This window comes from Dama dama, chromosome 12, assembly GCF_033118175.1.
Source record: "Dama dama isolate Ldn47 chromosome 12, ASM3311817v1, whole genome shotgun sequence".
Taxonomy (NCBI): Eukaryota; Metazoa; Chordata; class Mammalia; order Artiodactyla; family Cervidae; genus Dama; species Dama dama.
In genome coordinates, this window is record NC_083692.1 from 66127559 (window position 1) to 66154600 (window position 27042).

General features: G+C 51.5%; 1 protein-coding gene across 6 annotated transcripts; it reads left to right on the forward strand.

The window, feature by feature from the left end:
• The first annotated feature begins 2974 nt into the window (after nucleotides 1-2974).
• On the forward strand, nucleotides 2975-23754 carry BMF (Bcl2 modifying factor). 6 transcript variants are annotated; one of them, XM_061157601.1, is made up of 6 exons: nucleotides 2975-3101; nucleotides 3515-3613; nucleotides 4551-4905; nucleotides 5093-6027; nucleotides 7546-7706; nucleotides 19857-23754. In XM_061157601.1, the coding sequence occupies exons 4-6, from the start codon at nucleotides 5736-5738 to the stop codon at nucleotides 19956-19958; spliced, it is 555 nt and encodes a 184-aa protein (XP_061013584.1). In that variant the 5' UTR covers nucleotides 2975-3101; nucleotides 3515-3613; nucleotides 4551-4905; nucleotides 5093-5735; the 3' UTR covers nucleotides 19959-23754. The 6 variants fall into 6 exon arrangements, with proteins under 6 accessions (XP_061013584.1, XP_061013587.1, XP_061013589.1 ...); XM_061157604.1 differs by having other exon boundaries at nucleotides 5731-6027; XM_061157606.1 differs by lacking the exon at nucleotides 4551-4905 and having other exon boundaries at nucleotides 5093-5178; nucleotides 5731-6027.
• The last annotated feature ends 3288 nt before the right edge of the window (nucleotides 23755-27042 follow it).

Here is a 27042-nt window from a genome sequence, read left to right on the forward strand (position 1 = left end):
CTCCCCAATCTTCTGTGCCTCCCTCTCAGGCGCCCAGCTGATGCCTTTCGGAGTAACTTTGGTTTTTTTCCGGCAAAATTTTGCTTCCCAGAGCCAGCATCAGTTAGCAGAGGAAAATATAAAAAACAAAAAACTGGGGCAAAGAATGGTTTCAACAGAGAAAGAGGGAAAGGAGATTCTGCTGCAGATGCAAGATGCATGTGCTCTGAACCACAAGTCCAGGGTTCTTCTGTTCCCAGGGTGCTGCTGTTGGTAGGAGACTTGGAGCTAAGACTAGCCCGGTAGGTCCTGGTGCTTTGGGCTGCAGAGTCTACCCTGCGTTGGAGGGGAGAAAGGGCGCAGGGAGGGGTCTGCTTTGACAGTGATGAGAAGTGGGGAGTGAGGCTTCTGACCTCCCTGACCCCTTTATCCCTGACAGTCTTTTTCTGGTCCCTCTAGCTCATAAGGCTGGGCCCCTGCTGCTTGACCTTAGAGGCTGAGAGCAAAGGAGGCCAAGTTATGGGTGTCTTCACAGGGAGCCCATGGGGGCAAGCTGGGAAGTCCTGGTAGAGAGGCCTGTGAAGAAATGTCACTACAGGGTATGACCCTTCTTCTATCTTCCAACCTGCTCAGACCCACTAAAATGATCCCCTCTGCTCCTTAGCTCCATTCCCCTACAATGGCGAATTTAAAGCTTTTACAGGGTCACAGACCCCTTTGGGAAACTCTTCTAAGCTACAGAGCCACCACCCCCACACAAAAATGCTTGTGTGAACCCACAAATACAATTTAGCAAGTTTCTCTCCTAAGGCTGAGGAGACTCTGGTGAGCCTGGTGAATACATGGACCCCAGGTTATAAGCTTTCTCTACCAGATTCCTTGCCTCGTGGACCCAATTCTACCTTGCAGGGCTGTGGTAAGGCAGACAGAGCTTCAGCAGCTCAAGTGGGTCAGGATGATCCATGTACCCCAGGCCTGTGTTGTCCCAGAGGACAGACTCAGACCTGGTTTGTCCTTTAGTTCTACTCTTGACCCTAAGTCATGCCCTTAGGCCCAACTGGCCCACCTGAGATACGGGCCCAGAAGGCGAGCCAGTCAGAAGAGAAGGATGGACCTAAGGAGGTGTGTATAGACTTAAGCAAATGTGGTGATGGCTCCTCAGTGCCCTGCATAGAGGCTGGTCTTCGCCTTCTCATCTGCTCACATATGGCATGACTGCTAGGTCACCCTGACCAGCTCTGACACTCCTTCTTGGCCAAGCCTCCTGGCAAAATAATATACCTCCTTTTGGCTCCAGCACCTCTTTCTGGACATCTGTCAACTTATGTGAGGACCGGGCTGATGGCCAAGCTTGACTCTTGCCCTGTTCCCTTTTCCTCTTCTCCATCTTTTGGGGATAGAATTTTCCTACTCTAGCAACCACAACCCTTATTATGCCTGGTCCACTTTCTTAGGTACCCTTTGAAGGAGTTAGGGACAGAATGAGCAGCAAAAAGGGCCAAGGAGACTTTAGGCTCCACTGGGCTAAGAGTCCCAGCTCTACTAGGCTTAAATCTGAGTTTACGAACTCAGAGAAAGCAGCTTGTTGGTCCCCACTGCCAGTCCCCACTGTTCCCTGGGTCAAGCCCCATCATCCCTCACCTAATCTGTTGCAGGGACTGGCTCCCTCTCACTGATTTCTGGCCTCTTCATTTATCTTCCCTAAAATCCAGGCTTGGTCAAGTCAATCATCTTCTATGAAATCTTTGCTAGCTGACCTATGCCTCTGGAATAAAGTGCAGATTCCTCAGCTGCCATTCCAGGGACACCTCTGTAATTTGATCTGAACCTCCCTGCCCATGCTCACCCTTCCTCAGTCCAGGTGTGCACCCAATGATCCTATACGTTCCCCTGTCCTTGATCCCTTGACAAATTCTCCAGTTCAGCGCTTGATCGTGCTAAAGCTAGATCTTGGCTATTTTATCTGGTAATCCTGATTGAAAAATTGCTCCATCCTTCAAGGTCCAATTCAAAAGCTACCTCCCTAAAGCCTTCCCCAGCCTTAGCATTCTGAATTTTTCTGCATTCCCAGCAGTCATTATCCCTGGCATTACCACATTTCATGTTGCTTTCCATTATCTTCTGGTCTACTTATCTAAGTAGATTGTAAGCTCCCTGAGGGCAGGCAACAGGTTTTTGGTACCTAACCCATTACCTCGCACAATGCGGGTGTTTAAGAGATGTTTGTGAACTAGCCCATAGACTCCCCTGCCGATAGTAGGTGGTCTGCAGGACACGTTGCTTTCCTTGCAGCCCTAGCACCATCTCAGTGCTGCCATAAGCAGGATGTGTGTGTCAACTGCCCGAGAAGCCCCTGCATTCCTGATCTCTCCTCTCCTCAGCCAGATGCTAATTTTGTTTGATTGTCCATTCCCAGTCAAGAAGAGAGCCTGTGGGTCCCTTTGGATATGTCTGATCTGAATGTCACTCGAGGTAACAGTGTCAGTCACACATGTTTTCAAGCTTCCTACAGCTCTGGGGGCTGGAGTTTGCTTCTGACCTGCCCAGCAGCCGGGAAGATGCTTTGCCACCAGGTGGCCGGGATCCACCGGCACCCGTATCTTTGGCCCTCTGCCAGACTCATCATCTAAAATCTCCCCGCTTCCTTCTCTTCCTCTTCCTTTCTGGACGCGCCTAAATTATTCAGACCATACCCATGAAAGAGAAGACAAAAATCACTTTGGCGCCCCCTATCTCCTTCTTAATAGAGAGGACTAAAAGGCTCTCGAGTGCTTCCAAAGTCCGTGTTAGGAACCGAATCTGCGTGGGCGACGGCGCTCCAATTGCGTTTCTGGCGGAGGTCGGAATTTGGCTCGGTCCCTTGCAATGTTTCCAAGGGAAGGTTCGTACAATCATGACAGTCCCTGGCAGCCGCTCAGCCCGGGACTTCGGGCTCCACTCTCCATTGGCCAGCCATCCGTGTGACGCTCCGGAGGCGGGGCCTCATCAGCTGTTTGCGGGATGCCCCGAGCGGGCGTATTTTGGAAACAATACCGCGCGGTGCAGAGTGGCCTCCACCCGAGCTTGCCCGCCTCCTGCAGCCGCCGCCCCTGTCTGCGCCTCCCGCCGCCCGCTGCTGCCCGGTGAGCGCCTGGGCGGCCAAGGGCCGGGCGGAGTTGGATCTCACCTCCTTGGGGAAGTGGGGAGAGGATCGCCCTGCGCGTGGGGGCCCGGGAAGGGTTGGGCAGCGGGTGCCTGGAGTGACCGTGGACTGGGGCACTGTGGTGTGGGAACGGGTTACAGAACCCACATGTAGGTGCGCTGCTCCACGAAGGAATGTGGGGCTAGTAGCATTTGAGTCTCTAATGGCTTGGGTCCAGGTGGTCAGGGGAACCTGCGCTTCCCCGCTGAGCAGATCTGGGCGCCCGAGCATGGCCCGGTCTCTGGATCTGACATTGGGGTAGGGCAGGGAGTTGTGGGACGTCCTACATCCCTGCGGAGTCTGAAGGCTCCTCTCCTTAACAACTGGGCTTTCCCCCCCTCCTTCCCAATTGAGTTTGGGCGCCAAGCCCCCGAGTGCTCGTCACGCTGGACCCTGGCACGGAACCCTGGCATCACGACTCGGAGGCCGAGATTCTCCCCTGGAGTCACCCAGGTCTGCTGTGTGTTGTGAGAGTGCGTGACTGTGTGTGTGTGTGTATGTGTGCGTTCCCAGATTTTAGCCCTCGGAGAGGTTCAGAATGTCTGGCTACTGCCTTCTCCTAGGAGGAGGAGGAGGAGGAGTCTGAGTTCAGCATCCCTGTTAGCGTCCTTAAGGGCTGGGATGGCTCCAGCAGGTTTTAGGTCTCCTTGCTAGGACTACTTCTCTGGTAGTGCACTTAGGAAGTGCCCTCCTGCTGCCTGTTTGGACACCACCTCTTCAGCTCCGGGGAAGGGGAGAAGTCTCTTTACTGTATCCCAGTTTGCACTTGATCTTGCCCAGCACCCCTCTGAAGGCTCCCACCTGCAGAAGAGCCATCTGTAGTTCCTGTGGAGAGTGGGAAGGGTCCCCCTAGGCTGGCAGACCCACACCCTCTGGCTGCACCTCCCCCACTGTCCAGTGCAGGCAAGGGCTGAACTTTGGGGCTTTGCTGGGAGGGGGTGGGAGAGGTGATAAGCTTCAAAGGAAAAGCCAGGACAATGACTGCTGCTTGCTATTGGCTTTGGAGGGCCCCATCTTAGGTTGGGATTGCCAGCTTGCATAGAGGAGGTGGAAGGGCAGGAGGGGAGCCCCTGCCAGGTGACTGAAAGGACAGCGTTTGGTCCTTTCTGCAGGATGCCTTGTTTCCTGGCACTGATAAACTAGTTCTCTCACACCTTTTAGGAAAACACTGTCCCAAGAACACCATGTACCTTTTTTTTTGCCATCCAAATGCTCAGGGAAGAAGTCAGGATAGGGACCATAGATAGCTCAAGGACAGGATGGGATGGAGGCAGAGTTGAAGCAGGTGCCTTAAAGAAAGCTTGCATTTGAGAAAGCCATGATTCTTGAATTAACTGAGCTTCCTCTAAGTTCTTTACCAACCCAAAGACCATTTGGCTTGTTCTTCAAGGGCAAGAGACTGGAAGACAGAATTCCCAGGGGACCTCTAATTGACTCTGGCAGTGACAAACACCATCTCTCCGTATCCTTAACCATTCAGGTGGTTGCTTTTCTGACTGCCCCAGGGACGCTGAGGGGTTCCTGGTGTGTGTAGGGGACTGACTGTGAGCGCAAGAAGCTGGGTGACTGCAAGCTCATACTTCCAAGAGCCATCAAGTGGCGCAAGTGGAACTTCTTTATTACCAAGAAACTCATATCAACAACCTGAGTTCAGGCCACAAGTGAAGTCACAGAGAGAGGGCTGAATTTCACTTCCTTCTATGAGGCAGGTTGTACGCATCTCAGGTTCGGCGCTGGCAGGAATGGTAGGCTGTGGGGAAGGATTTGAAGTTGTGGAGATTAGTGACTCCACACTGAGCTGGGGAGTTCTGGGCACTTTGCTGGATGCCGGACCTCTCCTCTCGGCTAAGCTGTGGTAGGCAGATAGCTCTACTCTGCTGAGAGGGCAGCTGCAATGACTAACTTGGGTTTTTCTCCCCCTCTCTCTCCCAGGACACACTCTTACCACATCGTTGAGCCTGTTTGTTGTGTTGAGCAAGCAGCGGGTGGAGACTAGAGTCTTGGGCGGGGCTTAGCAGGTTTGGAGGGAACCTGGCCGGGCTGGGATTGCTGGCTATTGTTTTTGCTGCCCAGCCTGGAGCTCTGCTCAGACTGAGATGAGAACTTGATGGTTACTCCTCAGGCCAGCAAGGGGGTGTGTGTGTGGTGAGCACTGTGGGTACAGCCAGTCACAGCACCCTCTGCCCTCCCACAGCCACTCACAGAGGCTAGTCTTGTTGACATTTCTCCAGGTACCCTCAGTGCTTGTAGCAGCTGACCGTACCCCTGCTATGGCTGAGAGTCAGTAGCAGTCCAACTGTGCCTGGGTCAGAAGGAGGCTGAGGGGAAGGTGGCTCCAAGTGGGTGCAGGGAAGAGACATGGAGGATCCTGGAACTGCGAGGCAGCCCACATTTGGGGGCGGGTTGTCACCCTTGGCAATGCTTTATCTGTAGAGTTGACTGTCATCAGTGCCTGAGCCCACTTCTCCACATAAGAAGGGGGAGCAGGAAAGAAGGAAAGGGAGGGAAGTCCTTCCAGGTAGAGCCTGGGTGGGGGCAGCCTCCCGGATGCCTGCATTGCACCCTCACAGGGGAGATGGAGCCACCCCAGTGTGTGGAGGAGCTGGAGGATGACGTATTCCAGCCAGAGGATGGGGAGCCGGGGACCCAGCCCAGGAGCTTGCTCTCTGCTGACCTGTTTGCCCAGAGCCAGCTGGACTGCCCCCTCAGCCGTCTGCAGCTCTTCCCTCTCACGCACTGCTGTGGCCCTGGGCTTCGACCCACCAGCCAGGAAGACAAGGCCACCCAGACTCTCAGCCCAGCTTCCCCGAGCCAGGGTGTCATGCTGCCTTGTGGGGTGACTGAGGAGCCCCAGCGACTCTTTTATGGTGAGTGCTCTTAGCCTCAGGACTCCTCCCTTAGAGACTGGGGGAAAAGAGGGGACTTTCCCTCCCCAAACCTGCTCTTTGCTATTTCCTTCCCCAAATTGAGCAGCAGGGTCTATTGATCCCTCAACTCTTCACCTGTTGTCTCTCTGCTCATATACTGCTTCTTGCCTGTGCTCCTCAGGCCACAAGCAGGACAGATTGCCTTGCCATTCTTTTCTGCTCATTTGTCCCTTCCTGGAGGGATCCTTGGATCCCTGGTGTCTCCTTGGGTTGGAAGAAGGGTACCTGGGTCTTGGCTTTTACATATTGTGGCCTGTTGAGTGGCCCAGCCTTTTGTGTCGTAATAGTGATGTACCTTCCGTAAAGTGGCTAGTGTTGCCCTGGAGAAGGCTGGGGGATCTGTGACTCGCTGTTGACACTGAAGGGGAAAACCCAGCTTGTTCTGGGAGAGAAGTTTCCTGGAGGCAGAAGGTCCCCCGCCCCGGTTGTCACTTGGGACTTTCTGTGTTTGGAAGGGGAACTGGAGAAAGAGGTTTGGCCTGCCTAGGCTCACTGCCAGCAAAGGGGCTGTTTCCAAGGCTCAGTCAGATAAGACCCCTTCTTTTGTGGGCTTCAGTGGTTGGTTTTATTAGCAATTTGCCCTCCTCTGGCAAAAGGGCAGGGTTAGATAGCCTGTGTTCTTCATTTAGCACAAAGCTTATGGAGGGAAGGGTGGTTCAGAGGCTATCTTGCTGGGTCTGATGGAGCTGATTGAGGAGACGCTGCAATTATTCCCAGAAGGAGCTGCCCTGTAGGACAATTCAGGCAAAGTAGTTCTGGCAGGAGTCTGAGAAGATGGATAAGGCAGGCGGGCCGGGAGGAGGGAAAGACGGGAGCAGGCGGGCGCCCCTAGCGGCAGCTCGGTGACCAGCACTTGATCAGTGGGAAGAGCAGGTCTAGATGTCTGGCCTGGGGCTGGCTCCAGAGAGCACCTTGGCTAATCTGTGGCTCAGAGGAGTCTTCTCTCCCTATGTTTTTGTGCCACTGCCCAGAGCTTCAGGACCTGAAACCAGCCTTTCTCTGCTACACTAAAAAGTGAGGTTACTTTCTGATTTTCTTTCTCTGTCCCTTGCTCTGCTCAACTCAGGATCTCTGGAGAGCTGCCTCTGATGTTTTCCTAGAGAAGAGCTTCAGCCTGCTACTACCATATGAATAATGAATAATAAATTGTGGTCAAGCGTAGCTGGGTAAATAAGGACAGAAGGTTGGCAAGTTCAGCCACACTTATTACCTTTGCCATGGCACTGCCAGTGAAGGGAGGGCTGAAGGGAAACCTGGCATCAGCTTTCATACTCTCGGGCAGCAGGCAAGTCAGGCTGTCCACATTTGGCAGAGTGCCCTGAGAAAGGCAAGCTCAGTTCCTCTCCCTTCCCACACTAGAGTCTACCCTTGACCCCGGGTCTTGACCAGGGGTGGCAGGCATGGGGAAGATGGGGCAGTGGTGGAGCTTGCTGAGATGTGGGCCCTCTGTCTTTGCAGGCAATGCTGGCTACCGGCTCCCCCTTCCTGCCAGCTTCCCTGCAGGCTTGCCCCTTGGTGAGCAACCCCCTGAAGGGCAGTGGCAACATCGAGCAGAGATACAGATTGCCCGAAAACTCCAGTGCATTGCAGACCAGTTCCATCGGCTTCATATGCAGCAAGTAGGCACTGGGTCTTGGCTGGGGGAGGTGGTGTGCATCTGCTGGGGCTATGGGGCTGGGGCCTGCCTCAGCAACTCTGTCTCTGCCAGGCCCCACGTTTAAGGCCCCCTGTTACCGTGATTCTCATGGACTGGAAATCGAGAATGGGCCTAGCTGGATGAGTGCTCTTGCTCTCACCTCTGAGATCCAAGTTGTTTATCTGCCCACTTTCAGCTCAGGCCCCTGGGAAATGCTCTGATCTCTTCTGGAGAATGGCGTAGCTTCTTGCAGCCGTGACTGACACACTATCTCTTATTGAGTTCATCAGTGGGAGATGGTCCCTTGCAGACCTCAGGGGAAGATTTTCATGGTGCTGAGGAAAACTGGACAGTCGGAGGTACCTGGCTGCCGTGCAGTGGGAAATGGGTAACCAAGGCCTGGACGGGTCTGAGTTGGGGAAAGTGGTGGAACCGGTTGTAACCCGACACTTTCCAGCTGGGGAGGCCGCTCCTCATTGTCTCTGTCTGGAAACCAGGGCCGGGACTCTGGAGAGTGTGTACCTCAGAGTCTCTCCAGACCAGCGACCGGGTGCTCGGCGGGCAGCCTGGCACCAGCCCGCCAGGGCGGAGCATCGCGTGTCAGTGGAGCTTGTGGCAGAGCCCATCAACAAAGGCGGCGGCTGGCGGGCTCGTGTGGAGGAGCCCTCCGTGCCTCCGGGCTGGAGGCTGCCTGGCTCTGCAGCGGCAGTCTGGCCTGGCCCCTGGGCACTTAACCCTTCCTCCCTGGGCTGACTTTCTGGATGGCTGCCAAGGCGGGGAGAGGAGCCTGAGGCTGGATCCCTGCTAGGACAACCACCACTGAAGCAAAGTCATGCCACCTGGAAATGAACACATTCCCTGCCTCTGGAACAGTGTCCTTGTGTGTGTGTGTGTGTGTGTGTGTGTGTGTGTGTATCTGACTGTATATCAGGAAATCAAGAGAATAATTAATCCACCATGATTGAGCAGACCCCGAGGTTAAACAGGGAAATTCAGGTGACCAGAGGAGAGCTATTGATAATAGGTTTGACTTGAGGACCAAAGCATGGCCAGCACGTGGCAGGCGGTGGTGTGGGGAGACTGAAATTGAATTTAGGATTCCTGAGATCCAGCCATAAGGGGTTAGTCTCTGCCAAGGTGAGAGTCTCTGCCAGGGGGTTCTGAGGGACACGTGGGGCTAGACCTGGTCCTGGTGGGTCCCCCAGTCCCTCAGGAAGGGAGGGTGGCCCTATGCTTAGGTAATAAGGCAGCCTGGCTGCCTCCTCTGGCTCCAAGCTCCAGCCCCTATTCCCTCCTTTGATTGTTCTGTGGAAACTTGGCTTAGGGTTTTCCCTTCAGTCCACTCTGATTCTTGATTTCTGCCTCTTGGCCTTCTTCCTACCCATTCACTTTACTCTGGTTGTGTAGGCCTGTGGTTGGCCTGAGCTCGCAGCTCCTAGCCCCAGTGCTGCAACTGAGAGGACACAGTGGCTCTGGGTTTCCTGGACTCACCCGGGGGACTACCTGGAAGGCAGTTTTCTGCATTCCCATTAGACCTGATCTCTCTCAACAGTTGTTTCCCAGAATGTTCCGCCATCCACTGGTGAGCCCTTATAGGCTTGGGAGCAGGCTGGGAGGCCTCCTTTGCCCAGTTGAGCCCTGGCACAGGACTAGAACTCAGCCCAGGGCCATTTCTTCTCAACTCAGTCCCGCACAGGAGAAGCTGGCCCTGATCTCAAGGTCTGACCCTGCCCTTTGCTGTTTGGCATCACTGACCCAGTGCAGAGCTGTCTCTTTGAGGGCCTGGTTCAGCTTGGGAGGAGGAGGGGCAGAGCCACAGAATGGGAGGAGAACTAGAGGAGAGTCTCCCCAGCTCTGCACCTCCTCCACTGCTGGCTCCTGACTTCCCAGTGCCCCTCACCATCCTGCCAGCTACCTTCTCCTACCGTGCAGTGGCGGGAGGCCGGCCAATGAGACCTAGAGCTGGTTTTCCCAAATTTTCCATCGCAAAGAGCCAGGCTTTTTGTCCATGGGAGTCTTCTTACTTTTATCCCCCTCCTCCCCACTCACCCTGCTCACTTCCCTGGGAGCCCATCCTGTGGGAAGGACTGGGATCATCGCCATGGGCAGATGGAGTGCTGGCATGTGTAGGGCCTTTTAGCAGCTAGTTTTAAGAAGTGAGTCATTTTCTGAACTTGATTACAGTATAAACTAACGTCTAGATATTTCGTATCCACACAAAACTGTTGTCACTCTTACATTCTTATCCTTCATCTTCTTTCCCTATTCCTTCCCCTCATCTTTGCAAGCAGGACACTGAGGCATAGGCGTGGAAGTAATTTAGGGTTAAGTCTTGAGGCTTCAGATACAAAGTCTGAAGACCCAGGTTTGAATGCCTGCTCTGCCAGCTACCAGCCCCTGGGAAGACACTTGATCTGGCAGAGCCTATTTCCTCTTCTGTAAATTAGACCTAATGTCACAGAATTTGATCATGAAGATTCAGTGAGAAAATACCTATCTGAGTTCCAGGCACACAGTAGGTATTCTTTAATGCTTGTTTCCTTTGTTGCTATAATCCTGATCATCCCCCACATTTGTTCTTGTCAGTTCAAAGTGCATCTTCCAGCCCACCTGTCCAGCTAGTCCCTAAGCAAAGCTGCCTCCTGTGGGCTCCCTTCCACCTGCCCTGTTCAGAGAAATTGGCTTCCAAGCTATTCACTTATGGGCCTTGTCCTTGTACATTTCTCCTGGGGGAATGACGATCGGTCTCCATCATTGTGGATTGAGTTTAGATAACCAGGAAAGACAACTCAAGACACAGTAAGAAGGTTGAAGGGGCCTGGCCATCTCCTCTCTTCTCAGGTCTAGGATGGTGTCCCAGGGCCAGACAGTGGCCATGGGTCCCCGAGTCCTGTAGGGAAGGTGAAGCTTCTGCCTTTTGGCCCTGGTTAGGGACCTCAGTTATCCTTTTTTTTGGCCGCATTAGGCTTGTGGGATCTTAGTTCCCTAACCAGGGATTGAACCCATGCCTTCAGCAGTGAAAGCATGGAGTCTTAGCCACTGGACTGCCAGTCATTTCCAGTTATTCTTTTTCTATATGAGGGGAAGCCCTAGGAGATGTGGAGCACAGGGAAGGGTGTGATGATGGTAGTGAATTATAAGATGGCATTATGGCAAAGTGAGTGTGTCAGCATGACCCTAAAGGCAACATGCTCCAAATTCCCCCAGTGCTGGTTATTGCGGGCTGGAAACTGTCCCAGCATGTTTCTCGAGGAGCTTGCTGGATGGAGGTCTAGCCTGGCTACCCATGTAATCTGTTCAGGATGGCTTCTCTGGACCAATGGGTAAGGATTGGAGACAGAAGCTGTGCTTGCTGTCAATGCTTTGGGTCTCCAAAGCAGCAAGAGAGTTGGTGGCAGGGTGAGTGGAGATAAAAAGCCTTTCCAAACCTGGTCACACACCCCTAACTTCCTCTGGCTGGGTCAGGAGTGAAAGATTCCCCTCTTTGCTCCTTTGTGAGCTTAGTTTAGCTGCAACACGTGATCTGTGGTGGTCTGGTGACCTTAGCGTACCTTGACCTTGGCTCTGTGATGGTGCCTTGGTGTTTCTTGTCTGTCCAGCTTCTTCAGGGAACGTGGCAGTACAGGTTTACTTCCTCCCTGTGCTCAGGGGCTGCTCTGGCCCAGAAGGTGAGTCCCAGCTTCTTTCCATTCCCCTTGCCATGGTCTCCTCCAGCATGAGTCAAAGAATGGAAAGAAGCTGGTGTCCTCTCCCCTTAGGAAAGTCTCCTGTCCCAATGGCACCATCTTGAACTTTGTGGGGTATTTCTAGGCAGTGTTAAGAAGCCAAGAATCTTTGGAGGGAAAAAAAAAAGTGGCTACTGGAGACCATTGAGTGAGTAAAGCTATAGGAGAATTGAAATTCTTGTTGGAAATGGCTTTTTCACTTGGACCAGGAGTGGCTCCATTCAGAAGAGTCAGATTTGGAAATTCCCTGAAGAGTAATTAGACTTCATGGAAAATGAGATCTGAGAAAAATTTCAGCCACTCAGTGGAAACCATCTTTAGTTGCAAGGTCAGAGAAAGGATCCTGGAGTTAGACATAAAGTCTGGTTCAAGTCCCAGCTCTGTCCCTTACGAGTTCTGTGTTCATAGACAAATCATGTAACTAACTTATCTGAGCCTCAGTTTCTCATACACACCTTGCAGAATTGATGTGAAAGCCCTTTGGAAATTGTAATATGTTTAACTATGAATTCCCTGGTGGCTCAGTAGTAAAGAATCTGCCCACAGTGCAGAAGACCCGGGTTCAATCCCCGGGTTGGGAAGATCCTCTGGAGAAGGGAATGGCAACCCACTCCAGTATTCTTGCCTGGGGAATCCCATGGACAGAGGAGCCTGGTGGGCTACAGTCCAGGGGGTCGCAAAGAGTCAGCCACGACTGAGCAACTAACACACAATAACTATTAATGCCTAGACAATTGAACACTTTTGAAAATGGGTTTTAGGATTTTGTTTGGACCTGGTTTTGGAGTTCTTCAGGAACTGTTTTGGAAGTTGTACCTGAGCTGGTGTTTTCCTGGTTTATTAACTAGTGACTTCTCTGCCAGCAGCCTGGATCTTTTGTTCAGGGAGCCCCTCACTGCTTCCTGACCCTTTGGGATGCTCTCCTTGTTGGTGAGTGGTTTTCTGAGTTCAGACTATGCCTAATAAAGTTGCTCAGGTTCTAGATGGGGAAGCCCGGGGCAGGAGCCCCAGAGATACTTTCTAGGGTAAGAAGGGTCCCTAGGAGCCAGCCCCAGAGTGGGAGGTGGCCCTGGGACAGTTCCTGGGGAAGAGTGAGGCTGGGGGAGGGGCCGTGGAGAGCGCTGTGCGTGAGAGCCAGTGCTGGGGCTTGGGGGCCCTGTGTTTGCTCTGTGGCTGGCTCTGTTTATATCGCTCGCTATATTTAGCTTCTGAGTCATCAGCGTGGCTGACTAGAGCCGAGTTCCCCACACAACTCTGCACCTGACTACTCTCTCTTCCAGGAGAAGGGCCTTGTAGTTCCGGACAGTCCATTCCCTCCCCACCAAGGCAAGCCATGGGGATGGGGTTGGCTTGGGGTTTTTTTTTTTTTCCCCTGGGGCAGGGAGGGTGATGGGAGGGAGGGATTTGGAGGAGGCATTAGAAAAGAAAGACAAAGAAAAAAGTCTGGTTTGCCTTTTGATCTGTGTCTGGCAACCAAGAGGGCATGTTCCATGACCAGTACAAAAACAGCCAGTGTGTGGGGTGAGGAGAAAAGTCTGGCCTTAGGTGCTCAGCTTTCCCATCCTGTCCAGGGAGTGGCCCTAGGCGGGATGAGAACAGTCAGCTGCAAAGGCCTCAGGTCGGGAGGTAGAGCCTTGGGGGTTCCTTCTCTCACTCCTTGTAGACCCACAACGGGCCTGCCCCCTCCTCACTCCCCTCTCTCCCTCACTTTTTAAAAATAATTATTTATTTTTTAATTGAAGTATAGCTGCTTTACAATGTTGTGTTAGTTCTGCTGTATAGCAATGTGAATCAGCCGTATGTGTCTCCCTCTCTTGTGACCAGAGTGCACATACCCCTCTTCCTCTCTGAATTCTTAAGAAGCTGCTCAGTAGTTTGAAGGAGCTGTTCTCAGAATGGGGAGACAGAGCCATTCTAGGGGAAGCTGGGTCAGGGCCTCGGTGCTGCTTCCTGTCTCCAGGCCACAGAGGGGCAACCCAAGGCTCTGGGGCATGGGTGGCAAGCACAGCCGGATCCCCCACCCCCAGGGACTGAAGCCGGTGGCCTCCACTTATGTTAGAGGAAGCCCTTCTATCTTGGACTAAGCTGGGCCCAGGCTGCCCTTTCGGGAGAAGCAATTGGTGTTGCCATGGTGGCGACTGGTGGCTTCAGCGTCTGTTAGTGCTGCTGGCTGAGGAAGCTCTTGGCGAGAATTTTTTTCCTTTTCCGTTTTGCCACGTTGCTCGTTCCTCGGTGTCTGGGTCAAAAGCAGTCTGGGACAGGAGGCCCACAGGGCCCATGGGGCTGCCCCAGGAGTCTCAGAGTTCCTTGCCCAGCTTGGCAGCCTGGAATTCTGAACCCGGCTGCCTCTGGCTGCCATGGCCCATCTCAGAGTGAAAAGTCAGGGATTCCCCCAGAACTTCATGAGCCTGCCTAGAAGATAGTGCTCCTGGGGCAGGTGCTCTGAGCTGAGGGTGTCGAGGGAATTGCTCCACAAAGTCGAGTCTGGACCAGGTTTCCCTTGTCCTCACCACGGAGTGGGGAGCTGCTCCAGGTAGCCATTGGCCCAATGCTTTACAGATACTTCTCTCATTAAGCACCACAGCAACCTTGTACTTCGATACCTCATTACCCCCATTTTATTGGAAGCCGGGGCTCCAAGAAGTGGGGTAACATGCCCATGTGACACTGTTGATCCTAAAACCATGGTCTTCCCGTCACCTACCCCTGCTCCTCAGCAGGTGCAGCCCAGAAGGTAAGAATCTGATGGAGCTCCCACTCTCCACCCCGGCCCAGCTTTGCCTCCTGTGAAACTGAGTTCTTGCTTTTCTCCCCTTCAGACTGTAAAATAATTAAAGACAAGGCTTATACAGCTTGCTTATCTTTGTGTCCTTCGTAACTCTTAGCTCAGTTGGGTACCTGATAAAAGTTTGCTGAATCAAACAGAAACATCTTCCTGACTTCTTTTATGTGGAATTTTCCTGAAGTCTTCCTTAGCTCTGTATTCCTGTTGTCAACAGCAAGGCTTTGTGCTTCAGCCTCACCATGGTCGGTTTAGAGTTGATGGGGAAAGGAAAGAGGTGTGGTGGGAAAACGGCATTTTATAGAAAGTGTATTGCCCTATATTTTAAAAGAAACTGAGCATGGTTTCAGACAAGCATCTGAAGTTAACATTTCAGGCCAGTTTTAGCTTTATTTCTGTTTGATCTTCAGTTAGCTCTGCCTCTGAAAGGTTTATTGTCTTTCTAGTCCACAGCATCCTTACTAAATAGTCAGTGATCTGGAAACAATTTCTTTAAACATACTAAGGGGGGGGCAGTTAGGTGGTGATTCTCTTTGAGCAGTTAATATCATTTTCATAATGTGAATAAATATACTGTAATATTTTAGTGAAAGAACACAGCTCTGGAGTCAGGGATCTGAATCACCCCCTCCCAACCAACATTAGGGGTAACTTTTCTGAGCCTCTGCTTCCCCATCTGTAAAATGGGATTGAAAATAATACCTGCCCTTCCTATGGCCCAGATTTTTGTGAAGAGCAAAAGAGATGATAAGAAAGCATTCTAGGTGTGAGACTGTTATAAACTGATCTGTTTGATCAATTTGCATTTTGCGTGTTTGGTTCTTTGAAATCAGAGCTACAGTGTAGCTTTGCTCCTTGCCTGAATTCTTTGGGGTGAATTAGCTCTTGCTGGAGCATCTGGTACACCGGTGACACAGAGTCCCCAGAGGGTGTGAATTGGATATGAAGCGGGGAGAGACGGAGGGAGATTCTTATCAGGGGAGGGCAGGGAACACTCTTTGTGCTTAGAGCAGGGGCCGTGTGGGATGAAACAGAGTTTGATATGTGTAATACAACCTTGTCAGACACTGCAGCCAGCTCTTAAAAAAAAATAAAAAAGCCTTTAATAGTTGGGCCTCTCTCTAGGCAAGAGGCTGATCCTATCACTTCAAGTACATCTTCAGACCTGGCCAGACATCAGTTGTTCCTGGCTTCAGACAAGCAGGTTATCTTGGAATGCTGACTTTTCTATAGTCAGTGCAGCGTGCTTGTTGTATACCTACTGTGTGCCCTACATGTTCCCCGTCATCCAGGATGAATGACCGGGTATTCAGTCACAGTGCCTTGCGCACAGTGGGGTGACTCCAACACTTGTCAGCTGACTGCCTTCATCCGCTGACCACAGAAGGAAAGTGGGGCTGAAAGGAGAACCCCAGGTCTCTCATCCTGGTTGTGCTCTCTTAATTGAAGAGAGCATTTTTATCCACCATGTGAGGACCCCTTCCTTTGGGGCATTCACCTCGATTCTTGCCTTCTGTGCCTTGGTCCTACCTTCTGGACCAAATTTGAGAGCTCTGGTGTACACTTAAATTCCCATCAGCTTCCCAACTTCTGAGCCCCAGTCTTCTACCCCTGAGGACACCCTGGCTATGCATTCTGGGAACCCCCATTCTTTGTAGATTCCCAGACTCGAGGGGTCCCAAGCAGCTTGGGAGAGCTGAGCCTTGTGCCAGGTGGTTAGCACTCACTGGTCTCAGGTGATGTGCCAGGTGCCTGAGAGTCAGGGGCCAAGCGCACTCTTTCCTGGTTCTCTTTCCTTCTCCTTTTCTCCCCCACACCCTCTCCTGGAAGGATCCCGCTCTGGTGTTTCTCGGTGTCTTTGTGGACCTAATCCTGTTCAGTGAATGTTGATGGCCTTTCTTCTTACTCTTTCTCTTCCTGGCCTCCCTTCAAGCCCTTTTCCTTTCCTTTCTAGTCATGTCCTTTTTTAAAATTTTTAAAAAACATTTTATTTATCATTGTTCTTCATAATCAGGGCATTCTTTGGTTCTCTTGCTATGTGGCAATTTGATGTCCTTTCAGAAAAGGGCCTTCTGGGGCTTGCCCTGTGGCAGGAGAAGGCTCGATGGGGTATGTGTGGTATTGCTCATGCTCGCAGAAAGGGTTGCTGGGGCAATAGATGGTTTCCCAGGCCCTGCTCTTGCTGTGTCTTACAGCTGCCTGGGCAGCCTGCTTGACCCTGTACTAGGCAGCCTGTTCTCCAAGCCCACCCAGACCCTCCACCAGGCTGGATTTAGTTGTTGGAGCTCTGAGTTATAATCCTAAAGGTGATTGTGGGTGACAAACTCCGAATCACCAAGCTTTACAGTTGGAAATCACCTCAGTGGTTTCCAAATGCCTGTGTGGCCTGGCTGCCTTAGAAGCACCTGGGCAGGATTAACCTCCAGCTTCGCCAAGTCATTATTCTGGTGGGAGGAGATTGAAAGAGACTAAAGAAAATACCAAATCATGAAATGTTTTCTTCTAGGCTATAGGATCATGAGTGATTTTATTTTCTCCTTTCTAATTTCTTGTATTCCAATTTTTCTACAGTTGTATTATTTTTATGACTAAAATAGACAAGAGATGTTACTCTGATTTAAAAAATGTCACTCAGGGAAGCATTTCAATATACAAATTCGTGGGCCCTTCCCTGAAGATTCTGCCCCAGTTGTTCTGGGCGAGACTTGAGGACTCTGTATTTACAATAGCACCTCAGTGGATTCTGTGACATAGCAGGTATGGGAACCACTAATACCATACCTGCACTTCACCTATGAGGAAAGGGAAGACTCAGGCTGGCTGGTGAGAGAACGCAGCAGACAGGTCCTCTGATTCCAGGCCCCCGGGAGCCACCCACTGTCTAGAGTGCCTCCTTCCTGATTCAGGAGCCCTGAGGCCTGTCCCAGGCAGAGGCACAGAACCTGGGTCCTTCCTAAGGCTGGTCCCTTGTGGACCTAGGCCAGTCCGTGTCTCCCAGCAATGTCTCCACCTTCCAGTCTAATGCCACTGTCTTCTGGGTCCCTAGAACCTGCCATGATTAGAGTGAGGATTCTTTCTTGCTTTATCTGCAAAGACCATGGGCCCAGGAAGTTACCCAGAGCGGTAAGTGGCCTCCATTAGGGGAATGGGGAGAGATTGAGGCCTACGGAGATGGCATTGGTTCAGGCCCCAAATCGTAGAACTGTGATCTCCCTTCCTTGGCCCTTGAGCTGTTTTGAGACGATTTAGAGAACAGGAAGATGGAGGGCCTGCTCTGGTATAAAGGTAAGTGGTAGCACTTGGAGCACAGTGGTAATGAGTAAGGACATTGCTCTAGGGCCAGGTGGTCTGATTTAACCCAGTCCCTGCTACTTACTAGCTATGTAGCCAATTGCCTAACTCTCTAAATGATCTCATCTGTGAAATGGGCATGATAGTATATACATGTGTCATAGGTTGTTGAGAGGATCAAAGGAGCTTAATGTGTGTAGAGCAGTTCTTCTAATACTCTAATGTGTCTTAAAGTCACCTGGGGATCTTGTAACAGATTCAATAAAGACTTTAAAAATGGCCCATATAAAAAAAAATCTTTAAAAAAAAATGCATTCTGATTCAGTACATCTACGTGTCTTATAAGCTCCCAGCTGATACTGAAGCTGCTGGTCCGTGGACCACACTTTGAGAACCAAGGACATAAACCAGAACCTGACACACTCAGTTTACAGTGACTGTTTGGATCGTGGTTGTTATTGTTACTTGACCTTTTCAAAGAGGCACCTGAGGAGCCTCTAAATTCCAGCAGACTGGCCTCCCTAGAGACCAGTCTTTTCCTGGATTTTCCTCCTATTCCACCCATGACCTTTGCACCTGTCCTGGGTAGCAACTGGGGAGGGGAGACAGGAGGAGGGGGTGCTCTGTCCAGCTGCTGCAGGCAGGCCTGAGTCTTCAGGTTTGCAGCTGAGTCCGTTTTCACGCTGCTTTACTCTAACCAGATTTTGTTAAGCCTGGTGTGTTTCCTCTTTTTACTCGTCTTTGTTTACAAAACACAAGGAAGCCATCAGTCTCTGCAGTCTGCCAGGCCTCCTCTGTGGCACACCCTGCCTTCCCTCCCCTTCCTAGCAGGAGCCGTGCCTCCAGCTTTCTGGGTTTTCCAGTCTCCCCTTCTGCAGGGAAAAGAGCAATGCTGTTGCTACAGATGAGGGGTGTGGCTGTCGGGGGGTGATTCAGATACGTGACAGAGCCCTGAGGTCAGCCTCAGTTGACATCTCACCTCTCCTCTCTCTCTGTGGCCTCAGGCAGGGTGACAGGGAACCCAGCAACCTGCCCAGTTGCCTGGGGACAAGGGGGGTCAGGGCCTGACGTCCCTGGGAAGCTCTGGGAATCCAGGAGCTCTGGGGACTTACTTTCCAGCTCTGCCACTGACTTACTCTAGCCTCTTCTCAGCTGACTGGGAGTTGCCTGGTGGGGGCCGGGGCTGTGGTTAAAGACTGCAGGGGCTCCAGCTCCCCCTACACACGCACACCTCACATAAATGTGATTGCTGCCCAGGCAGCTGCAGCAGTCCAAGTCCAGCCTCTGTGCTGGCTCCCTTTTTGCACGCTAGGTTTTTATTCCCCTGTCCACTGAGAACCCTGTGGAGAGGGCCCCAGCCTCGTCCTCCTGCCCTGGCAGATAAAGAGAGAACAAAGACCGCCTCTCCCAGCACCCCTCAGTCCCCTCCCGGCCTCTGCCAGTACCTGTGTGGGTGGGGCACCAGCCACAATCCTGTGAGTCACTGACCCCTGACCTTTGCCCCAAGCTTCCCTGCCTGACAGTAGGACCTGGGATAACCTCCAGAGAGTAGTGTGCATTCTTTGTTTTTGTTTTGTTTTCAAGTATGTTCTTGCTTAACGTTTAATTGGCTCCAGTCAGTAGGAAAGCGCTCCAAGAGGGATTATTTATGGCTTACTGTCAAGAGCAGCTATAAAAAGGGCAGCGCGGAGCTGAAGATGCTGGGAAGGGAGAGAGGGCAGGCGCCCAAGTGTGTGTGTCTGTGTGTGTCTGTGTGTGTGTCTGTGTGTGTGCGTGTTTGCACTGGATGAAATCAGATTTTTGCTGCCTCAGCAGTGTGGTTTAAATGGAAGATTAACCCTTTGACCTTCACAGTGTCAAATCACTTGCAGATGGAGGCTCCCCCCTTTTCCCCCTTGTTCTCTGTGTTACTTTGGAGTTGGGGGAGAGAGGGGGGCACTTCTTCTCTTTCTTTCTGAAGAAAGTTTGTTGTTCGTGCAGCTGAGGTTTGAGGAGCTCAGGAGCCAATCTGATTAAAAGCAGCACTTGGCTAAACTCTGGAAAATCCTGCAAGCAGGGGAAAAAGTTTAATCCTCTTGTGCACAGTGCATAAAGAGCCTGGTCTTTTCTTTTTAACGTTCACACTGCAATTGTATATGGAGAACTCTGCTATCTCCCCCTCATCACCACTTCTCTCATCACTCCCCCAAATCCCCTATGTCCCCGAGTTTGTTGTCCTGATGGGATTAAAGTGCTGCTCTGGGACGTGTGGATCTGAACTTCTGCACTGGAAATGATAAGCTGTCATCTAAGGTTGCATTTAGGAGTTACATCGTCTTTTTTTTTTTTCTTTTAGCACCAGCAGAACCGAAATCGCGTGTGGTGGCAGATCCTCCTCTTCCTACACAACGTTGCTTTGAATGGAGATGAGAACAGGAATGGGGCAGGTCCCAGGTGAGGCTGGGCTGCCCCCTTTGCATGGGCACCATGGAAGGACATCGGCGAGGACTGATACTGCGTCTTGTGAAGTTATTGTTTTGCGTTTTTATTTTTAAAATTTCTCTGTGTACATAAGACATACCCAAGCAGGACCTCTTTCCCCGTTCAGGGCCTCAACCAGGAGTGGGGGCCTTCGTCAAACACTGTTGAAATAGAGGCTGGTGTGTCTGTGACGTGGAACCTCCTAAGGGCTTGGACAAGTAGATCCTTCTGTCATCGGTTGTTGAAGACGACCAGGTAGTGATCTCCCATGAGTGGACTGTAGTTTTCCCACAGGAACTTAAGAGATAGGAGCCTGGATTAGCCTTGTGGTTCCACCAAACCTGTCAGCCTTTCAGCCTTCCACCGTGAATGGAGCCCCTATCCGACGGGTCACACTGCTTTAACCACCCCCCTGCCCCCCACAGGGCCTCAGCCAGGGGCTTTCCAGCTGTGCATGGCAACTTCACTAGGTCGGTCAGCCAGCTCCATGTCTGGGCTCTCACTGGACCCAGCCATCGCCCGCCCCAAGGGCTCAGGGATTCTTACCCAGCCCCTGTCATCTCCAGCAGACCTCAGGGAGGGTTGGGTTTCTCCATGGACCCTCAAAAAGTACCGCAAAAATGAACCAAACTTCTGGGTAGGCCTCACGTCTGCCTTGGTCCCACTTGGAAGCCCAGGATTGGTCCTGAGGTGCAGAACCACTGCCCACTCTGGCTGCCCAGGACTGGCTGGATGTCAACCATGGAGGAGCCAAATAGCCAGTCAATGTGCTGTAGCCAGCAGCTGGTGCCTTTGTCGGGTCTTCTTTTGAAAGAGCCAGCCAACAGACTGCGTCCCACCCCCAACAGCAGCACTCTAGGGCCGGAAGAGACAGGACCGGACTGTGGAGGTGCTGGGAGACCAGGCGGCCATCCCACCCATGAGTAAGCCCTAGGGGAACCCAGACCCCTTGGTTTCCTTGGAAACCAGTTACCTCCTCCCTTTTATCCCCATTCCTTTCTCACACCTAGTGGGATCCAGGAAGAAGCCAGCATAGTGGCTTTGTCAGCTGAAATCTGTCTTTTAGAGTAATAGACCGTGATCAGAGTGAGGAACTGTCAAAGCTGGGTGCACATTTCCCGTCTTCCTTCAGCTTCCAGCCAGGCCAGAAAGGCAAGCTCTGGAACTCAGCAGGATCACCACTGCCTCTGAACTCCTTCTTTTCTCTCCCTGCTGTGGCACTAATGGAGAGAATTTAAAGCAGCCTGCCTGGCAGCTCTGAGAACAGACACAGGGAATCTGAAAAGATGCAGGGAATCTGTTAACTAGACACCTAGAAATTAAATTATCATTTTTTCATATGTGAGCAAAGTTAACATTGGTGCTAACGGTGAAGCAAGGCCCGAAGAAAAGATGGCTTCCCTGGGCAGAGAAGGCCCCAGGGCTACCCAAGGAAACTGGAAGAGTCCAGAGCAGACTCTCATATCTGAACGAGTCCCAGCTCCTCTGATTGTGCAGAGAGGAGGTCTTCATTACCGTTGAAGGACACACTGATCTGGATGTACGGTCAGGCAGGTTGTTCACTGCACAAGGGCACCGGCAGAGGAAGGTGATGGAAGCTAGAATCTAGCCCATGCTCTGCTCACTAAGTTGTATGCCCTAGTGTCGGGCTGTGTCCACTTACAGGAAGGATGCCTTTCCTAATTTGCACAAAGGTGCCCTATGAGCTCACAGTGGCTCGAAGAAGGACTTCAATCTGTGCATCAACCTTGGTTTTGTTCAGCTTGGGTATTCTAGAGGTATTACCTACCTATTCTTGGCCAGAATTGTATTCTCAGGGTGTGTACCATGGTTTGTCTGCTAAGAAGATAGGTTTCTTCTTAAAAGAAGGAACCCAGGGAACAGGCATGGAGACTGGTGCTGGGATAGGCTGACCATTGTGAAATCCAGCCTTCTCTGTGGGTCTTCACACCATTTTTTTGATGTGTATGGGACATGTGTTATTTTTCCCTCTCCTGGACCAAGGCTGTGACTGGCAGGGTGCTGGTATACGTTGAGTGGCACACATAAGAAAACAGGATTATTTTTACCAGCCACTTTTACCTCCTCTTAGCAGACTTTCCATGTGAGCTGAGTGAGAGCGCAAATAAATGGTCCAGGCCTTGGTGCCTAGGCAAAGCCATTGGCCTCAAGAGACCTTGCTGGGCTGAGCAGGATGTCCAGTGGCCTGTCCTGAGAACTGAGCCCACAGTCTGAGAAGCTCAGTTGAACACTGCACCTGGGGCTGGGTAGAGGGTGGTCTGACTGCACTGTCTCCATATTCCATGAAGCCAGGAACTAATTCACTATCCTAAGCAAGCCAGAACCAAATGTGAAACGCCCCTCCTTGTCTTCCCGCCAGAACCCAGCAGGTAGAATAGGCTGTTTTTAATTGGTGTAGTGATCTAGACTGGCCTCTTCCCCCTCTGCCTGGTGACTTGGTCTGAACATTCCTCAAGTTCAACCTCAGGAGACCCGTCCCTGCCCCTAGGCTCCCTCTCCCCAGCCCCCACCCCCAGGAGCTTGGCTGTCTCCAGTGAAGGGGTGGAGAATCAGTTAGCGGGAGGGAGAGTCTGACCTGGCTCCTGACCTGTAACGGACAGAAGACTTGTGGAGCTTCTGTGGTTTGCTGAGGGTGGGGTTCGGGAGAGGGACTGGAAACTCTTCCCTGGTAGGAATTGCCCTGGAGGGAAGGGAAGCCTGATGTTCAGGGTCAAAACAACTCTCCTCATGAAGAACCCCAGAGTAGGGGCTTCTGGAAGGTGGTAGAACTAGGGAGGGAACCCCCTCAGGCCAGCTGTCTGACTCACTCAGACAGTTCCTAGACTCAGCTGGGCCTCTATGTTTGCCTGCTTCAAAGCCTGGGCTGATGGAAGGCTGCCCCTGGGGCCTTTTCTTGTTTAGTCCAAGGATCACCTTCCTCAAGCTCCCAGGGCAGGGGGCTTATGTGACAGGCATGTCCTGAATGCTCAGAGGGGCCCAGCTGACTTGTCTCTCTGTCCCCAGTAGCCCAGCCTCATCCAAGGATGGGTTGGACATGGCAAGGAGGGACATGGTCCAGCCAGGGCCTCCTCCACTTGGGGGCTGGGGAGCCACTGTGATTGCCCTGGTTAGCATGCAGAGAGTTCTGATGAAGTGGGGTGGGGCAAGTGAGGGATAGCAGAAGCAGGCACATTGGCTCTGTGGGGGCTTCTGCACATTGGTGCTGCAGGGTCCCTCCGTGTGTGGGTGGGGACAACATGGTGAGAGACAACTCAGGCTGACTCCTTAACTCATTAGCCTGTGAAGCCTCCTGGGGACACTGAACAGTGGGTGTCCAAGGCTGGTGGGCACTTTGAGCCTTGAGGGAACAGCAGAGCAAGCCATGCGCTTCACAGATGTATCAGCCTCTCGGGCTGAAGGTGCTGAAGGCTGCAGGCTCCTAGTCTGCGCTGCCCTTCTCTCTGCTCAGCAGACCAGCACCTCTCCCTGCTCTGTGAGCATCGCCCAGCAGGTTGCTCCATCCCTGGGTCCACAAGGTCTGTGGGGGGAGACCTAGTGAGAATGTAGTATTTTGTCCCTCCCAGGTTAGCTGTCCTGGGTTCACTGTGCTCTGCCTCTGGGAGAGAGACAACAGAAGAGAGGGAGGGGATGGGAACTCATTGTTTCTAAACCTGTACTGAATATTTGGCTTTGTGTTCTTCACATGCATATATGTGTATATATCTTTATCCTCATCAATTGGTACAGTTTTTAATAAAACCATTTAAAGCAAAGCTGGTCTTTTCCAAGGTGTAGTCAAAATGCAAGGGGGTCTGTTAACGGATTAGAGATTCCCAACTTGCTTCTCCCAACTTGCTTCTTACTGCCCTCATGAGTGACACCCCACCCCCACCACCCCACCCCCGCCCAGGACCCCAGCTTTTGTCAGGACTTCCTTTCCCTCTTAGGGTAGTGAAGAGACATTCTGATCACACAAGAAGCACAGCAGAGTCCCCATGAAGTGGAAAAACACAAACTTTGGATCCAGACCTGGATTTGGATTCAGTTCCAGCCTCCACCAGGTGAATGATCATAGGCAAGTCAAATAACCTTTCTGAGCCTTCAGTTTTTCTGTGTGTAAATTACTGGCGTGCCTGCCCTGCAGGATTAAAGGGGGTGTGGACAAAGGGTCTGCCCTGGGGCCAGCCCTTGGCAATGGCAGCCTTAGTGACCAGAAGTGCCCTTTGTGGCCCCTACGCACGACTCCCCACCCCTGTCATCCTAGGCCTCGCTTTCCTTTTATCAAGGTAGCATCTCACAAGGTAGGCTAGTTGTAGGAGGACTTCCTGGCTTGTCTTTGAGGATTAACAATGTGTCTGACTCAAAGGGGTAGATTAAAGCGCTTGACAGAGTTCTAAAAATCCTTGGGAAAAACCACTCACAGCAGTAAGCTGTGAACCGAAGGGCCAACTCACTCCACCTGTGCTGGGCCCCCCATGACCTGGGAAGGTGTTGACTCTCTGAGGACCAGCCCTGGACTCTGGTTCCTAGTCTGGTAGAAAGTGGGCACTTGAAGTGATGTCAGTTGTCTTGTCTAACCTCTTCGTTTTAAGGAGGAGAAAACTGAGGCCCAGAAAAGGGATGCAGTTTTCTCTTGGGACTTTTTAAATGGCTGAGTCAGTCAGAGTGGGTCTCACCCCATCCATCTTGGTTTCCATTTGGAAATTGCAGTGCTCTTGCCCAGATCTGCAGGGAAGCCAAAACTCATCTATTTTTAATGCCAAATAACTGCCTCTTCTCCTGTAAAACATGGCACTTCTAACCACTCTATATTTGGACAGCAAGGTTTATTTTTACTGGAGTGTGGTAGAAGTGGGGCCTGGTGCCATATCCGGATGTTATTCTACATTTCACGTGCGGGGTTGCAGTTGCGCCCTTAACGCAGCTCCTCTGAGGTTTGTGGGGTATTAGGTGATTGTGACAGAAATGACTTTCTTTCAAGTCGTCTATGCTTACTTTAGGTGAGGTTGCACTGAGGTGCCCAGCTAGAAACCTGATAGCTCACCTGTCCCAGCCAGGCCCTCCATTCTCTCTCTGATCCCTCCAGAAGTCCAGTGAGAAGTTAAAGGCACAGCTGCCCAAGCTTGAACCCAGGCCCTGCTGTTTGTCAGCTGAGCCACAGTGGGCAGGTCACATAGTCTCTCTGTGCCTTGGTTTCCTTGTCTCTAAAATGAGATGATATAATCTCATAAATTTGCTGTGAGCATTAAATGTGTGACTCTGTGTAACGGACTTAGAATAGTGCTTGTTACATGTTCATTTTTAAATGTATATTAGCTGTTAATATTATTACTTTTATTATTATGATTTATAGGCAGATGACCAATAAGCTCTGACCATTCTTATCTGGAAATAGCCCCCTCACCTATCTTCTGTCTACCTCTGCTACCCTGTTTCAGGATCAGCTTTTTCCCTGGACAACTGCAAGCCCCTACCTGGTCTCTTTCCCTGTCTTGCCGCACCCCCAGCGCCTTCTCCACTGCCAGGGGACCCTTCTAAAAGACAGACTCCATTCCACCCCTCTCCACTGGAAAACTTGTTCTACTCTATCCAGTCCATATTCATTTCTTAGCCTCTCCAGTCCCCCTTGTATGAGTATTCTGACCCATAGAAACTTGGGTTTCTATGGATCAGAATAGAATGGGTTGCCATTTCCTTCTCTACTGTATGTGTATTCTTATATGTGTATTATGCATGACAAATTATCCCTAAATGTAACTGATTAAAGGGTTTCCCAAGTGGCTCAAGTGGTAGAGTCCAGCTGCCAATGCAGGAGACGTGGGTTCAATCCCTAGGTCGGGAAGATCCCCTGGAAGAGGAAAGGGCACCCTACTCCAGTGATCTTCCCTGGGAAATCCCATGGACAGAGGAGCCTAGTGGGCTACTGTCCATGGGGTCACAGAGAGTCAGACACAACTGAGCAACTGAGCATGCGCGCACGTAAACCTCTTAAAACCACCAGTCATCTCACAGTTATTTATTAACATCTCACAGTTTCTATGGGTCAGGAAGTAGCAGCCCAAGGAGGCAGTATGTTGAGAGGCTAGTATAAAGATGGAGATTCCTGGAGCACCCATTCAGTTTACACTACACAAGTTCAGTGAGGTGGGGGAACGGGGAGAGAGAAGTACATTCACTAAGGTAGTGCAGCAGACAGGTCTCTGGCCCTGCATGCAGGGAACGTGTGGTACCTGGAGTGAGTGTAACATAGGAACATAGGATGTGACATAGGAACATGCATGACCTCTTATCACACCAGCATCTTATCCCTCAAAGATGCTTTTTTCTGGTCCAGTCTGGCTCTAAATGTCTGGTTTCCTCGGCTGCTCAACTGAGGCAAGAGGACTCTCTTCCAACCTGAAGGAAAGCTGGCTGTCTGGGGTTTCCTGAGCAGTGATCCTGTTGTGCTTCATGGGTGTCTGACAGGATTTTCAAGGGCAATTTTCACTTCCTGTGATTTTGGTCTTACAGGAAGCCTTAGAAGCAGTCCCTGTGGAAATTGAGACTCCACTGGACCCTGAAAGCAGTCATTCTGCCCTTAATCCCCTGCTTTCCTGGAGAAGTTTTTGCCCTAAGTGGGAAGGGTCTGAATGGAATTAGAATTGGAATTGCCCTGAAGGGAGGGTGAGAGTACTGATGTAAGTGGTATCCAGTCTGGCTGTGGCTTTGCTACCATTCAAAGGTGCCCTGGCTCCATGCTACTCTGTAGGCAGATCTCTCACGAGCATTTGAACTAATGCCGAGCCCTGCCTGTGAGACAACAAGGTTCATTGAACAAGTTGACGGCTCTGGCTGAGCCCCTTGCCAGGAGCCCTTCATCATGACGCCACTGTAAGTCCATGCATAGATTTGAAAGAAACGCGTGATCCTTGCCCTCGACATTAGGTCCCAAAGAAAACCAGTTACTCTGAAGCAGAGAAAAGTTCACTTGGGTGGGATTAGGGAGACAGGTTTTTAAGTTGACTCCATCACCAACTGGCTGAATGACTTCGGGCAGGGAAGTGACTTCACCTCTCTGGTCC

Excerpts from the sequence above, each read along its gene's own strand:
- BMF (XM_061157601.1), top strand. The coding sequence starts at position 5,736 with ATGGAGCCACCCCAGTGTGTGGAGGAGCTGGAGGATGACGTATTCCAG. Across the intron at positions 6,028-7,545 it reads GCCCCAGCGACTCTTTTATG|GCAATGCTGGCTACCGGCTC; the intron begins GTGAGTGCTCTT and ends CTGTCTTTGCAG. Across the intron at positions 7,707-19,856 it reads ATCGGCTTCATATGCAGCAA|CACCAGCAGAACCGAAATCG; the intron begins GTAGGCACTGGG and ends TTTTTCTTTTAG.